This window comes from Vanessa atalanta, chromosome 6, assembly GCF_905147765.1.
Source record: "Vanessa atalanta chromosome 6, ilVanAtal1.2, whole genome shotgun sequence".
NCBI lineage: Eukaryota > Metazoa > Arthropoda > Insecta > Lepidoptera > Nymphalidae > Vanessa > Vanessa atalanta.
The window spans coordinates 6379112-6394359 of NC_061876.1; the positions used below are offsets into that span (position 1 = coordinate 6379112).

The 15248-nt window shown below is 35.2% G+C and overlaps 1 protein-coding gene across 2 annotated transcripts in view; it reads right to left on the reverse strand.

Moving 5' to 3' along the window:
* LOC125064448 (ecdysone-inducible protein E75) overlaps positions 1-15248 on the reverse strand; it is an 82057-nt gene that overhangs the window by 26344 nt on the left and 40465 nt on the right. Inside the window, exon 1 of one of the 2 annotated variants that reach the window (XM_047671468.1) lies at positions 14279-14433. The exons of the other annotated variant lie outside the window; for it this stretch is intronic. Coding sequence (XP_047527424.1) covers positions 14279-14396 — 118 coding nt within the window. The 5' untranslated portion in view covers positions 14397-14433. Of the gene's footprint in view, positions 1-14278; positions 14434-15248 lie in introns of those variants that run through there. 2 annotated transcript variants of the gene reach the window in all.

A 15248-nucleotide genomic window follows, 5' to 3' on the forward strand; every position in this document is an offset into this window, starting at 1 on the left:
GATAACGCATGCTAATCATTCGCGATTGCTTATACATGAAGTCGTTTGACAAAATAGTGCTGAATAATAGTCATATTTCAACTACGTTTAGAATAATTTAAAAATGTAACACGTATTTTAAAAAAAGTCATATCCGAAGTGGATATTTTGGCAGAGATATCTGCCAATTTTTTTTACTCAAATCTAATTTAGTTTTAACAGTGTTTCGAAGAAATATTAACTTAAGATAACGAAACGCTTGGTTTTTTATTCGTACAGGAATAAATGTTACAAAAAGTAAAAAAATAATATTTTATTAAATATGTAAAACGAATGATTTTGTAATTTTAGTAACAATATAATTACTCTTATGTAATTGGCAAAATAAATGAATGTTTATAAAAGTATGTAACATTAGCAGGCGTTTTAAACTTTGTAGCAAGAACCTAAGAAGTCTATGAGAAATGCGAGCACGTGGTTTGTGCAAAAGGTTTGCTGTCTCCATATCGGCCATCAGGGCGCATGATGTGCTTCACAGATATTTTTTAATGATAACAATTAATATTTGTCTGGGATTATTTATATACAAATCTTTAGTTTGTATTGTCACCAATACCAAAATAGTATGCATAATTTCAGTCGCTTGGGTAAAATTAATTTAAGGTTCAGTTTCAGACAACACAGTTGAACTAAAATATAAATACATAAAAAAGCGCCTTTGCCAAACTGAGACATCTAAGGGGCATATTTAACGGCTGTTTACAAAGATTAAATCGCTTGAAATAAAATAATATGTTGTATATCGCCTACGTGCAATTAAATTTCTCTTTATCAAGTTCATTGACATTTTATCATTTTACCTTGAAGTTATCACATTGTCTTTTTAAAGTCACGGTATACTCGTGTATATTTATATAGTTATTGGTGAAGACAATATATAATATTTTTTTTTTTATATAAAATGTTGTTTGTGTCTTATGCAATACCAATAACGTTCATTACGATTTTGTCATATTCGTCTGACTAAATCACAAAATAAATTCATTCTATTTTTTTCAAATCTTTGTTTATGAGCAGAATAAAGTGTTTAAATCTCATTTTTGGTATGATTTGGTATGGTAACAATTATCAAAATTTCGTTTTAACAATTTTCAGGACTGCTGATAAGCAGAATCTTATGTTTTGACTGACATTGCTATCGTAATCATGTTTTCTTTTATATCTCGTCATATCTTGGCTCCGCGAGGTCAGCATTTTCTTATTTTACTTGGAAATGCCTTACATAGAAAGAAATGTCATATTTATATAAAAATAATCTAAAACTAATAATTACTTTGAAATATAATGTCTGTTAGTGTGTTATCAATAATCAGTTATTCAAAAGAATTCTAAACAGGTTACCTATGTGATAGTTTAAGGTAATTGGTAAACTTGACTGTTTTTATGCAAAACAACCTTGATCGCAAGCTCATCTCGGGTTATCTCTTCCTGATCGAGGCGACATCGACGCTGGGCGATCAAATGTCGTGCGCAATGCGAATTAACTCGATTTTCTAGCGAGTGCGCGGCAAAGACCGCCGACCGGCTCGCAGGCTAGCTCCGAGTCGATGCCCTCTTTGAACTTTCCACTCGTTACACTTGATTATTGACATATGGTTAGTGCTAAACTTCTAAACAAAGGACGTAGCATTACTTTCGGAAATGAAATTTTGTTTTAGTACGATAACTACGATATTATTTTGTAACAATTAGCGCCCGAATACGAATACACTCTTAAAGTATACAATTTAATTTGTTGTGTTCAATTTACATGTTTTGAATTAAGTAATGTCAGTAAATTTTGTAATTTGAACGTAATAAAATAATGTAGGTAATTAAGTGGTTTAGGTAAGTGAATTGGATACTATGTATGTGACATTTAATGATTTTTATTATGTTTGCACAACGAAATTCCAACTAGTGTACAAAAATTGAAGTTGCATAATATAATGATGTTCAATAATGCATAACAGGATGATACTTTGAATGAAGTTCAACATGTGCGGCTGTATTTTTATTTTGAAACAGGTATGGCGCATCGCTCTGTGCATAGTAGTTAAGTATCTGTAGATCATGTCATACGCATGCGTAGCGCGTAATCGTACAGGATTCGCACGATGAGGCGTGCGAGCGATGCATCGGGGTGCATAGTGCGAGTGGGACAGAGCGAGTTCAATGGTATTTGATATAGTGCACTAGAGTTCTTTAACCCCTTAGCCTACCTGCAATTCCTGCGAATGAGGCAGCGCGGCCGTTGTCCCTGACTATACCACTATCGGCCACGTCATTTTTTAGGTCGCTGCTGTTCGATGTAACGACAGCATAACCATTCTATGACATAATTATTATTTACACTACTGAGCAAAAACAACTCGTTTTTCTTTTATCTCCAACTTGTGTTGTTCTATATGACTAATTGGAAGAACGATTGATGTGCAAGTCAGTAATCAACTCTTTTCTTATTCTTACTTTACATCAAACTTTTGTTTTTATTCACATAGTTGGGCTACTATTTTGGATTGTCGCTATCAAATTTAGGATATATTGAAATACTGCTTTAGATGATACAACCGGCATACCATTAATGCCAATCACGTCATATCGGAGGTGACCGCATGTCAACTATAATCTAGGATTTTAAAAATTCGCAGCAGGTGTAGAGAAGTGCGCGAGGAGCAGCGGGTCTTGCGGGGAGCGAGCGAGGGGGGGGGGGCACTGGACTGGTTTCCGTTGTTTCGCAATAACACGGGTTCAATGACGCCTCCACACTTATAATTGCTGATGTGTCATGGCTTACCTCCGCCCCTTCACTTGTGTTAGCCGTCCGCTAATGTTAATGATACTGTCCACGTAACTAATCCAAAATCATGTAATTTGTTTTACCAATTCTTTATCTTTGTTCATTTTTTCGTCTATCCGCTCTTTGTTCCATATATTCTACATAATTATTTTTTAAACATTTCTTACTTTAAGAAAGATAACATTTAAAGGGCGACTGACAAATATTTATTTTTCTCCTGACCGACATAACAGATATCAGGGAAAATAAACAAAGAAAATAAATAAATAATTCATGTCCAAAATAAATAATAATATTGTTTTGATATTGACCTATTTACAACTATCTTTATATTCGAAGTAGATGTGTTAGCATGACATTGACTTACTGATGTTAGATACAAAATAAATAAATATTTCATAAAAGTCTCAAATCTTACAGTAATTATTTCACACAACGTAAGGAATATTAAATGTACCTGGAACATTAGCTACTAATTAACATTAATTTAAGATTTTAAAAAATGATGGAAATAATACATAAGACAAGTATTGATATTAATCGCTGATATAATCTTGAATGCTAAGCTCATCTGGAGATGGCGCCGCGCGTTGACCTCTGTGCGAGCGACGACCCACGGGCTACGGTTACGGATGCCAACAGATATCAGAATTATACCTATCATCATTCTGTCAACGCAGCATCGCAACGCAATGTATAAATGTCGACAGAACTATTGCTATTATACTGGCCGCAGGATGTTGCAACTTGCAGAATGAGATCATGAGATGTAGAGCGCTAAATCACAAGCGATCATGTGGACTCTACTGACTTGGTTTAATAATACAGTAAGCTGCAAGAAATGATTTTATTCACTTTTTATTTTGTATTCTATAAATATTTATTGAAAAATACTTCTTTTTTATAAACTAGCATTAAGTAAAAAACTGTTAAGTCTCTGTTTTTAAATCGTTTCATATTTTCACTTGTGTACCTAATCAAAGCTGGTTATTAACTTAATTTCTTATATCAATTATTTATTTCTATTTCATTACGAAGAACACCGAAGAACACTTTAAATTCACTTCTAAATTTTTTATAACAATATTTAATTTTAAATTTCTCGAAGTTCGAATGTACACAAGCGAGTGTCGTAAGTTCCGTGGTCGATGACTCCGAACGTTCTAGTACATCTCTCCGCGAGCCGCGTTACGTAACCGCGAGAAAGTTGACATGTATCCGACTATCCGCCTGACACCCGTAGCCGCTCGCACACCACGCACCGCTCAGTTTCGAATTGGCCACGTGTTAAGTTATTTAATAACATCCCGAATAAATTATGATTAAAGTAACTAATATATCAAATTGCCGGTGCCATACGTAGTTTTGATATTTATTTTTAACTGCATATTTCCTTATGTGAATAATCGATTTCGATGACAAAGACTTTTATTATACCATTCAATATACGCGTGGTCAACACGAAATGTCATTGTCACGTCGTTATCAAAATCGAGGGCTTTTTTATATAATTCTGGGTCAATGTACCGAAACGATGTTTTGTTCGGCTTATCGTCGCTGTGCTATCGAGTGAGCTATGTATGTCACTGATAATGCAGTCGCTTCACCGTTTGTTTGTACTAAACAAAGGAGTTCTGTGTGTTAAAAGAATGTCGAACGATTCGGTTTATCCTACTCGTTTCCTAACTCTGTAAAGTTCAAACCTAATTTTAGCATACGGGTTCTGAACAGAGATATAAAATCTGCATCGTTTTTTTAATTTATTAGCGTGCTTATAAAGCAATATTTAAATAGTTTCTAGTAAAGCTATGAGCAATCTTTCCAAAAGCCAAGTGTTATTGCTCTGTGTGTTAAATGGCGGAGTGAGTCAGAGTTCCGGAGCGCGTGAAACATCGAGACATCACAGTTAGAGTCACGCGTTTTGACTTCTAAGGAAAGACGAAAACAATTTTTTTGATAAAAGAACATTAACGAAGAGCATAAAAAAGTCTTATCTCATTAATTAAATAATACTTAAAAAATATTTTTAATAGTTTTGTTTTAAATTTACACTACTTATTTAACAGAACAAAAGTGTTTAATTTTATCCGAATACGAATATTAGAATTAAGTTCATATTCTTTTTGTTTTATTCTATTATTCCATTTTTGTTTTGGATTTAGATTACGTACAAGTAAACTAAACATCGTAGTCGATGATCATAGCACGATAGCTCGTTACGGAAGGGCAATGCCCTTGCTAGGCAGGCCGCATGATATTAATTGTTGCCGACGCTTACAATGTTATTACTAGAATTTGGTGAATATGTCTATTGTATAATGACTATGAGATATTGAATAGTATTAAGGAATATTACATCGATAGCGCATTATAAACAGTCTGACTACTAAACAATAAAAGGGTGACTGACCCCTACTTATACGATATTTATTCAATTGTATCGCTTCAAGGACGCTATTTACGTCAGTATAGGAAATACGTAGATAAAAATATTTTTTTTATATTTCATTGTTATATTAGAAATAAAATCATAGTTTTTGAAAGTTAATATTATTGTTCTATAAATTCTAATATAATAGACATTTGGTGTTGTTTTCTGAGTATACTTTTATAATCGATTGAGCAATATGGTAGAAAGTTTATGATGTCATAAGGACGAATTTGCATGCAGCGGACAGAACTTATGTGAAGTGTCACTTGTGGCGACACTCGTACGACAATACGACGACCACGGTCATTCACCTTACACCCCGGTTTATATCCCTTACCTTTGCCTAGGCTATAAATAGTTCGAAAATTGTTCGCTACAATACGTTTTATAAATGAAAATTGTTGTTTTGATATAACGATGTATATTGTCTTCTAGATAACTGAAGATACTAGTAGATTTGTGATATGGCATTATTGTGGCTATTCTTATTTATTGATGGATTTTGCCTTTGACTTTGATTGTGTCTACTATATTAGAAATAGATACGTTATAAAAATAGTTTGAGTTTTGTAAAGAATTAAACGCTATTATTTAAATACCATGAAATGAATATACTAGTAATGTACTTGTATTATGTGAATATAGATGTTTTATTCACTTGGTGTGTGTGTAAAATCTGTGTTTACATTAAATAGTATCTTCTATAAGTTTTTAAAAGTATGTAATGTTACGAAAATGCTCATCAATTCAGGACGTGTCGTCCGATCCTATCACCGAGCCCGCACAGGATTGTTCTAGACTAGACCTGTACAGTTACCTAACGGCACAAACCGTTTCCGCGTTCACGCATTCGCTCTGCATTATTATTACTTATTCATATTTGAAGGCTTCATATTAAATTTTAAGATAGTAAAAACGAAATACCTTTAGACGCGCATCGTCTGAAATATAGGCATGAAACTCGTATGTAGGTCTCATTCATAGTCAACAAGTTATGGATTCGAATTTGAATAAAGTAAGAGTGTGAGGAACGCAGCCGACTGGCGACTGTGGGACGCGAGAATTAGTTTCCGCGCCACAGTTAGCCGATATAGGGGAGTCGCGCACGCATCGGTCGGGCAACGACCGCGGGAACTTGTAACTACATCCGCGCACTCGCCACCATAATGCCGTCACTCACCCACTCAGACTGCGCTCATACGACGTTCTTGACATGCAACTTCGTCACTGAGCGCTTTGAACCCATATATGACAGGGCAAAGGCGTTCTTTGCAATATCGATATCATTCTGGTAATTAAGGTTTGATTGTAACAATTAATCTTCACGTCGAATACTTTGTCTAATTCGATTTCAAAACATAGCAGATTATTTCTAATATCGGAAAGTAGAAATTAAAAAATTAAAGCAATAAAATAAAAGTAATACATTTATTAATGAATCCTTAATTTAATTGGCCCACTTTAGGTACCAACAATATTATGAGAACATCGTAAAATTATAATAAATTTAGACCATTTATAACTTAATCAGAAGCTTTACAAATATCTACATACTTTTATGAGCCGATGCTTGAAATATAAAATATGGAAAAATGCTTCTAAATACATACGAAGCGGACTTAACTAATAAGCTGGTGTAATGGAGTTGCATAACACCAGTTTCCCTGTCTATCCGAGTCGGGTCAGGCGCCCTAAAGCGGAAGGCAATAGACACGTTCGGAGAAAGGTTTGTGGAATTTCTCTGCATTACGACATCGCGCGTCGCGGCGCACTGAAATTAGCGAGCGGGACGATGGAAATGGAAAATCGCGAGGTGCAGTGAGGAGGAGACGCGCGGGGGGGCTCGGGCACCGCGTGCACTGGCCTATATGCAGTGCGACGACACCCGCCCGGGAGCGATGCACTCTAAGTACATAGTCGCGTACTAGACGCACACTCAGTCACACACCTATTTTTTCCTCTGCAGCTGTGTAGGGCGACGTCGAGTCTCGCTTTACAATTTCTTGAAAGGAGCCCTCGAGCTGAAGCAGATTGAAACCATCCTGTGCAATACGCCGTCTTTATTTTAAGGAAAATTTACACTCTAAAGACCATAACGTTGCCATTAAGATATATGAAGAAAATGATAAGCCGCCTTAGAAAGTAAAACTTCTATGGTACATATTTGGTATTCTTGTAAGAATATTGTCTAAGCGCTTGTTTAATAGAAATTCAGAATTAGAATTAACTGGAGTCCAGACTATTTCTTTCATTCCAGTTGGACTTTATCACGTTATCATTTTAAAAAAGATATTTACCTATTATTTCAAACAACAAACAATTTATCGAATTTACTTTAAAATACGAAATGTGAAAGTTTTAGTTTAGAGGTACTTATTAAATTGATTAACTGATATTTTTGTAATAGTCAGCGATTTGAAATGTATTAAGACGAGAATTTTTAACGACATTTACTACCCGTGTAAATATGGGATTCAGCTGAATTGGTTGAGTGATATTGTTTGTAAATTGCAGGTTATGTTTAATGAAAACATTGATCCATTTATCACCTATATACAAAACCCAAAATGATGTATTTTAATAGTATTGACTATTTTCTGTTTCATTGTCTGTAAACACACGAACCACCTACAAGCTATTGAATAAATTTGAATGGAATTTGACATTCTAATGTTCGCAACATGGCTCAACGTGTAGAACTTGGTATACCAAAAATCAAATTATCGTTAAGGTAAAAACTATGTATAGGTAAACAACATCGCGTTATAGCTCGGATTATATATATAAATCGATACTCAGAGTTCAGAAGTTACATATATGTCGGAGAGGATATGCGTAGAAGTGGAACGGATGTGAGTGCACGATGCAATATGCATGGCCGCGTGGCGCATGGGCGCGATGGAGCGCGGCGACCGCTGCAGGGCTGAGGACTGAGCTAACAGGTTCCGGTCTGAATACGACATGCATATGTCAGTATACACTCGGTCAACGCTACCGAAAATAAATAGGTTTATTATTTTTTATTATAGCAAAGTGTTTATCAACATAAATAGAAATATATTTATCAATTGTTAATTGCACAATAATCGTGTACGATATTGGTTTATTATTGCAATTTTATGTTAAAAGAACGTAACCACAGCAACTATGCTTGTTATGTATACTTCTAGTCTTCAAGTGTAAACAGTAGTTCGTTTCTTGTAGAAATGTTCGATAAAGCTTTGTCAAACGGATTACAATTATAAATCGCCATGAATCAATTTTAATATGTAACAGTGTTTATGTAGAACTACACTATAATTGTCTATAAATATGAAATGATATACCAAGCTATGAACTCAATCTGCAAGCTGGGAAAACACCGACAGAGCCCGTTTCAGAAATAACGTATGCAATACATCTATTTGGAAAACCCTTTTAGACCTAATAATATGCTAAATAACGTAAGAGTAAAACCGTGATTCGACGCGCTATTAAGATCGAGGTCGAAGTTGAATGACCGCCGGGTCAAATAATAATCAAACTTGTCTATGGATTTAAAATTGTAAATGTTCATGTCTTACCTGCTACTCGATTAGGTGGCAACATATTATTGTCAACTCGTCTGGCTTCCATGATGTTGACGGATAGGTTTCGATTATGACCGCCGCGCGGCGCGCAACCGACAACAGTTTGGCGCGAAAGCGGTGTCAGGACGCGGTGCGAACGCGTGGGCGACCGTCGCGCATGCGCCCTCTGACGTCAATTTAACCCCCTACCGCCCCTCGTCTGCCTTAATTTATAATTAGCCCCTTCTTCGTTTCACAACCCCTATTATATTTAGACCCTAAGTGTTTTGATTTGTTGTTACACATTATGATGATATTAATATAGAGAAATTACAGACTGGTAATCAACAACGAAATAAATATGAAATACCTATATATATATTCTTTGATTGTAACTTTTTCGAATTCAATATTGATAAACACTTTAAAAAGCTTTACTAACTTTCAGTATCAATTAAGATTAGAATCTAGACATCTAGATTTCTATCATGAATAATTAATAAACACTTTAGTTCTAATTATATCTTGAAACTGTATTTCACTTGTAATAGATTCAATGTTGGGGAAATGAAATGTGTGGGACGTAGTACGGGGCAGGGGTCGGCCGAGTTCACGGTCATATACCGCCTCACCCGCTACCACCCTACGCCCACAGCTGCCTGGGCTCTCCTACCCCGCTATTTTTTGGTTCTTTTTTAATAGAAATGTATTATAAAATGGATTTTATATTTCAGCAATGCGTATAATATGTCAAATGTAAAAAGATTTGTTTAACGATATTTGTCTTCTTAATTTAAATTTGGTATATTGTATTAAAAAAACAATAACTAAAATTTAATAATGACTTTTTCGTTTTCTTAGTAGTAAATAATATTTAATATAATTAATTATTTGTTTTTGACTTGTTAGTATTTCAAGGGTTTTAGTACGAAAAAACAAAACATAATAATGCTATACTAAGCTATGTGTAACAAAAAACTATAGAAGTTTTTTAATTTATACGAACTTTACGTTACTGGAGGCAAGCGACATCTATTGGATCTCTTTTCAACATTCTACTCGACACTAGATGGCGTTAACGCGACAAAGTTCTTTGTGTTTTAGACTTATATTTTCTATTAGATATACGAATAATGTAATTAATAGTTTAATACTAAGTTATACTTTTAATCGTCTTGCAAAACCAAATTTATTACAATTAGTAATATAAATTATTACTAAACGCCGTTGTAAACATATTATATCATTTAATTTACTTTATTATTTTTAATAAAGATTATATTACCTTGTGTTCTTAAGTTTATGTGTAAGACTACCTATATGTCAAAATTCAACAGCGCCCGGAAACAGTCGAGGGCAGAGTCAGCTTAGTTCGTTGACCCCGCTCCCTAACCTACTATCGGAGTATTTGGAGCACGTAGATTCCCTCTTACCGTCAACACGGCCTACCACATCTGGGTCAACGCTGACTCAAGCGGAGTTAATCATCAAATTCAGCTTAGTGTAAGCGTAACAATTGCGTAGTCATACGCACATGTAATCATACGTCCTAAATTGTATAGGGCCAATTTCATATTCGAAGTGTCAAAACCATTAAAACATGACATTTCGGACACACAATAATCGTGTAGATTTCTGACTTTTTAATCCGATTGTTATTCTTTGCAGAAATTATTTTTTCTATCAATTCGAATTTAATATTATATTTAAAATGAGAAATTTACTCTGGCCTCGTATTTTTTACGATCTAATTAATTTATCTGTTTAAATATTACAGATAATATGGGGTCAGCTGTTAAATAACAATTAAGTATATTGAAACCTACTAATAGTAATAGTAAATAGTTTCGTCTTTAATGTTTTTGATCTTGATCCGATAAAATAGCACTTTTATAGATTTTATATATTAGTAATATATATTATCCCAATACACATTTATGATATATATGTATATTTTGAAGTGTGCACCGTCTAATCTCAATTAAAGAAAAAAAATCAACAAAGTAGATTAAGTGTACTCAAAACGAATGAGTATAAAACGGCCATGTTAGCAGGTTAAGAGGAAAATATTACGAGAATTAAAAAAATCTCTAACCACAACTCATTGTATAAGGTCACTGACACACTTAGTGCGGTTTTGGCGCTATTATCGTTAGTGTTCTCGGACTGTCAGTTTTGTAGACCACAATTATTTTTAGAATGACAACACGTGTCCTCATTAAAAATTACATAAAGACAAATTGTTTAACACCCTCCTTCAATACAGCTGTCCTTGGCATATTGCATTATTTTATGAGTGGCTAATTTTTTGTATTCTTTTGAAACTCATAGAGTTTTGATGTCCTAATACTATTGCGTTCACTTCTATATGACAATATTTCTTTAGTAAAAATTTTAAAATTTAACGAACGAACCATTTAAAAATAATTCGTCCAAACCTATACTTAGGATTTACTTAATATAATAATAATATAGGCATTAAAAAAGTAACAAGCACATTAAAACTGAATATAAAAATTCACGCAGAACTGTCTTAGTAATCATTAAAACATTATATCTATAGATATATATCTATCGCTGGAGTAATTTGTAAAATATTAAAGTAAAATGTATGCTTGAAATTTTTGCAATAGCTTTATGAAATGTCGATGTGGTAACAATCAATGGGTTTTTTCCGCTCAATGTGCCTGGACGCGAGGTCCGCGCGGTGTGACGCGAGCGCTGAATGTATTGGGGTCAGGGCGGCGCGGGCGTCGACCTACAGCCTCGTCCCCCTTCCCTCCTCACCTCTTCACGCGGTTATACCCCTGGTGTCTCTACCCTTACATTTAAACATTACGGTTATATAATGAATAATAAGCGTTTTTTTCCATATAAAATCACTGACCCAAAAACTTAATAGATTTATACAGCGCATAGTTAATTTAAGTATGTAATGACATAAAAATAATTGGTGAAAATTATAATAAAAAAAATTTACATTATTAACTGTTATTAAAATATCGATTATTATATGGAATAACGAATACACAGGTCAAACTCCTGACCGGGTTAAGCTAATTAAAGCGACAGTTGCCTAACAACTGGGTCCGTTGATATCTCATGCCTTCGCTTCAATGCATCTGGAATGGTCCCCGTTATTTTTAAATGTATGCATAAAGATTGTAGGTATACAAGTATTCTGATTAAACGTATATAAATAGATTTTATTTTTAAACTGAAAAAGCAAAAATCATGAAGCCTCATTTCGTACAGGATTTTCTGAACCTCATTTTGAAATCGGCCTATATACGAGCGCGATGTGGGCTACGTTCCAAATAACCTCTTTAAAAAAAGGTCCCTAAGACCGTGGCTACTTGCTGAATATTTCTGACAAGTAGTTACAACTTTTCCCCGACAACTTTCGCTGAAGACGACGACCGTTTTATGAGCATTCATGTAACTATTGATGACGCGAGTTGTCTTTAGCAACGTAATACTCAATTACGCTACATCGTCGAACATCCTATCATGTAATTAGACTACATTTCCTACATATTGTTTTTAGTAAGACCAAAGTTATCTTTATTGGTTTTTCAATACAAACTATCAATAAACTGACCCTCCGATGAACATAAAAGCCGATTAGATTTTAAGAGACAGGTCATTGATCGCAGCAGTGTTTTAATAATTCCCAATCAATTAAGGTAATTATGCAAGTTGTTAGTTATTGTGACATTACAGGGACGGATTTAGTGTGAGTTTAATACAGTTATTTGAGTGGGGTGTGCGGGGCAGGGCAGCGAGCGTGACCCAATTGCAAGCGGGTGAACGAACTCGAGGCCTTGATCGCAATACTGAGTCCGCGCGCCGCTCGCACCGCTCCCCCCGCGCTGCCTTCACCCGCGAGCGCCCGTGCCTGCTCGCCTCGCCACAAGCGCGAGCGGCTACGTCACATGAGCGCATTGTTTCACTATTTTTTTTAAATCACTGCTCATTAAGTAGTCATCGTCATTTGTGATCGTATTTGATTCGTATGTAACTTCGCCTACGTTCGACTCATTAAAATATAAAAATATTACGTCATATGATTTTTGTATTATTAATTATGATTAATATTCAATATGAAACCTTAATTTTGAAGGTGAATCTATATCGAGACTGTAAATAATTATTAATATTACTTTTACTTGTTTAAGCTTTAAAGGACTGTAATATATGACTTAATCTGATTCATTAACTATGAATAATTAATCAATTCCGATTAAAATTTTATAATAAAAAATCGGGACAAGTTGAATGTGTTTACATTTTTAATGATAATTATAAGCTTTTGATCCGAGCGTAAGTCGTCTGTTATGTAAAATTGCATGATTAGCTAAGTTCGAAAGAGTCTAGAATCTTATTCAACTAGTTCTGTCAAGTGAGCTTCGCTTTCAAGAGAGAAAGAGATAGTGAAATCATGTTAGCTGCTGCCTTTACGGTAGATATTGCGAAACGTGCATTGTCGCTATTTGTGTGAACTGTGCTTAACACTGGCTAGAGTAGGACAACAGTATGTCCCAAGGCTCGGCTTAGATTATTATTAGAGTATCGGCGCTAGGTTATTCTGAGGCGACCTAGATAGCGCTTGGGGCCGTTGACCGCGGGCCCTCCGAGCGCGCATACGGCCTCCAAAATAAAATGGCATTCAACGATGGGCTCTACTTGCGAAACCCGACTCGACCATGATGTCGACTATCCAGCGTAGACTCACTCTCATTGCAAATAATGTAATATCTTACTTATCCGTTTGTATGTCCCATATCAAGTTACCACCTTCATGCAGCCTGATTGATTTGAAAGTTTCAGATATTGCATACTTATTAATTTAAAAATGATAATATTGCTCGCGGTTACAAAATAGTTAAAATCAAATAAATGAGCAAAATAATGTTAAAATTAAAGAAGTAAATTTAAAAATAATCATGTTTAACATTAGGGTATGTCAATAGACTTTGATCATTTAAATAAATAAATACTGTTTATTTAATTCTAAGTTTGAAATATGTAAGCTTAATAATATATGCGTACGTAGTGCAATACAGGCGGCGGTGATTAGCTAGCGACGTCGAATATAGCCGGGAAGGCCGAGGGCAATGAACTCCGCTTGACCCAGATACGCGGCCTGCCCCCGCGCCTCCGCAGAATGTCTCGACGCGTAAGAAAGTGAAAAGGACATTTACATCCTTAACTATTAATAAAACAATATGCAATAAACAATATTTGTACAGGACGCGTAAGCGATCGTAGATTAGATAAACACGCAATACAACAAAATAAACGCTGACAAACGACTGCGACTTCAGTGTGAAAATAAAACAATGAACTGCAGCATGTTATTGCAAGCAATGCAGGAATAATGTTTAAACAAACTTATGAGAAAAAAAACGACATAAACATTGTACGCGCCGTGGTAAACAATGGCTGTAGCATTGATGTGATCAGATCGTTAAGGCTCACCTGCGAGGACCCTGCCGAGCAGGACGTCGGCATCGTTGGTAGGTGGTTGGGGTGGGTCCACGGGTTCCAGTTGCTGGCGGCGGCACTCGGTCACAGTCATATCTAACGGGAGACGCATGAGCCGACGCGAGAGGGGCGCGTGCGACCGGCGGCGGCGTCAGCGCGAATGGCGCGGCCGCGCTACGCCGCCGCACGCTGCAGGGGCGCGTGTAGAAGTTCTACGCGCCGCCCGCCCCTACGTGATCCCTTTGGTATATTCGACTTACCTTCACAAAATTTTAAAATTGTTTACTTTGTTTAAAGTACCTACTTAACCGATGAGACCAGTGTCTTTACCCTAACAAATGTTTAATGTTATTGTCTGTTTTTATAAATGCACCTTCTTATTAATTGATAGACAGATACGGTATTTCCCGTTCCGCATTAAAATTTAACACATGCCTATTATGTAAATTCTGTATCGCAAAATAATATATTTTTTTTAATTTATAGAGTGATTTGTCGAGTGTGTAAAAGCGAAAGCTTAATTTGTTTTTTTGCTTTTTTTCACAATCTATGGATGAAATTAATTAAAGGTGGAATGTTAAAAGTCTGCGATTGACGAACTGAGTGAGTAAGATATTTGGCAATCAAGTTTATTTTATGATAAGTTTATAATTCAAAGACGGAAACACTGTTGACTAAAATGATCAAATAGAAAAGAGTACGTCGGGTTTCTAAACTTTAAAAAATCCTATTCATTTGTATAAAATGAACTTAAATTTGAATTACAAGAGAACTGAATGTTAAAATTAAATTACAAGAGTTACAATAAACATCGTTAAGCAGAAAAAGTAGTATTTTGAAGTAACTAAGACAGGTCTGGATCACTCATATTAAAATATAAAACCTTGGCATTCTTTTCAGGCGGTTGCTCTCGTAGTTGTCTATTTTCATTTATTGAAAGCAAAATGCTCATACAATAATGTAA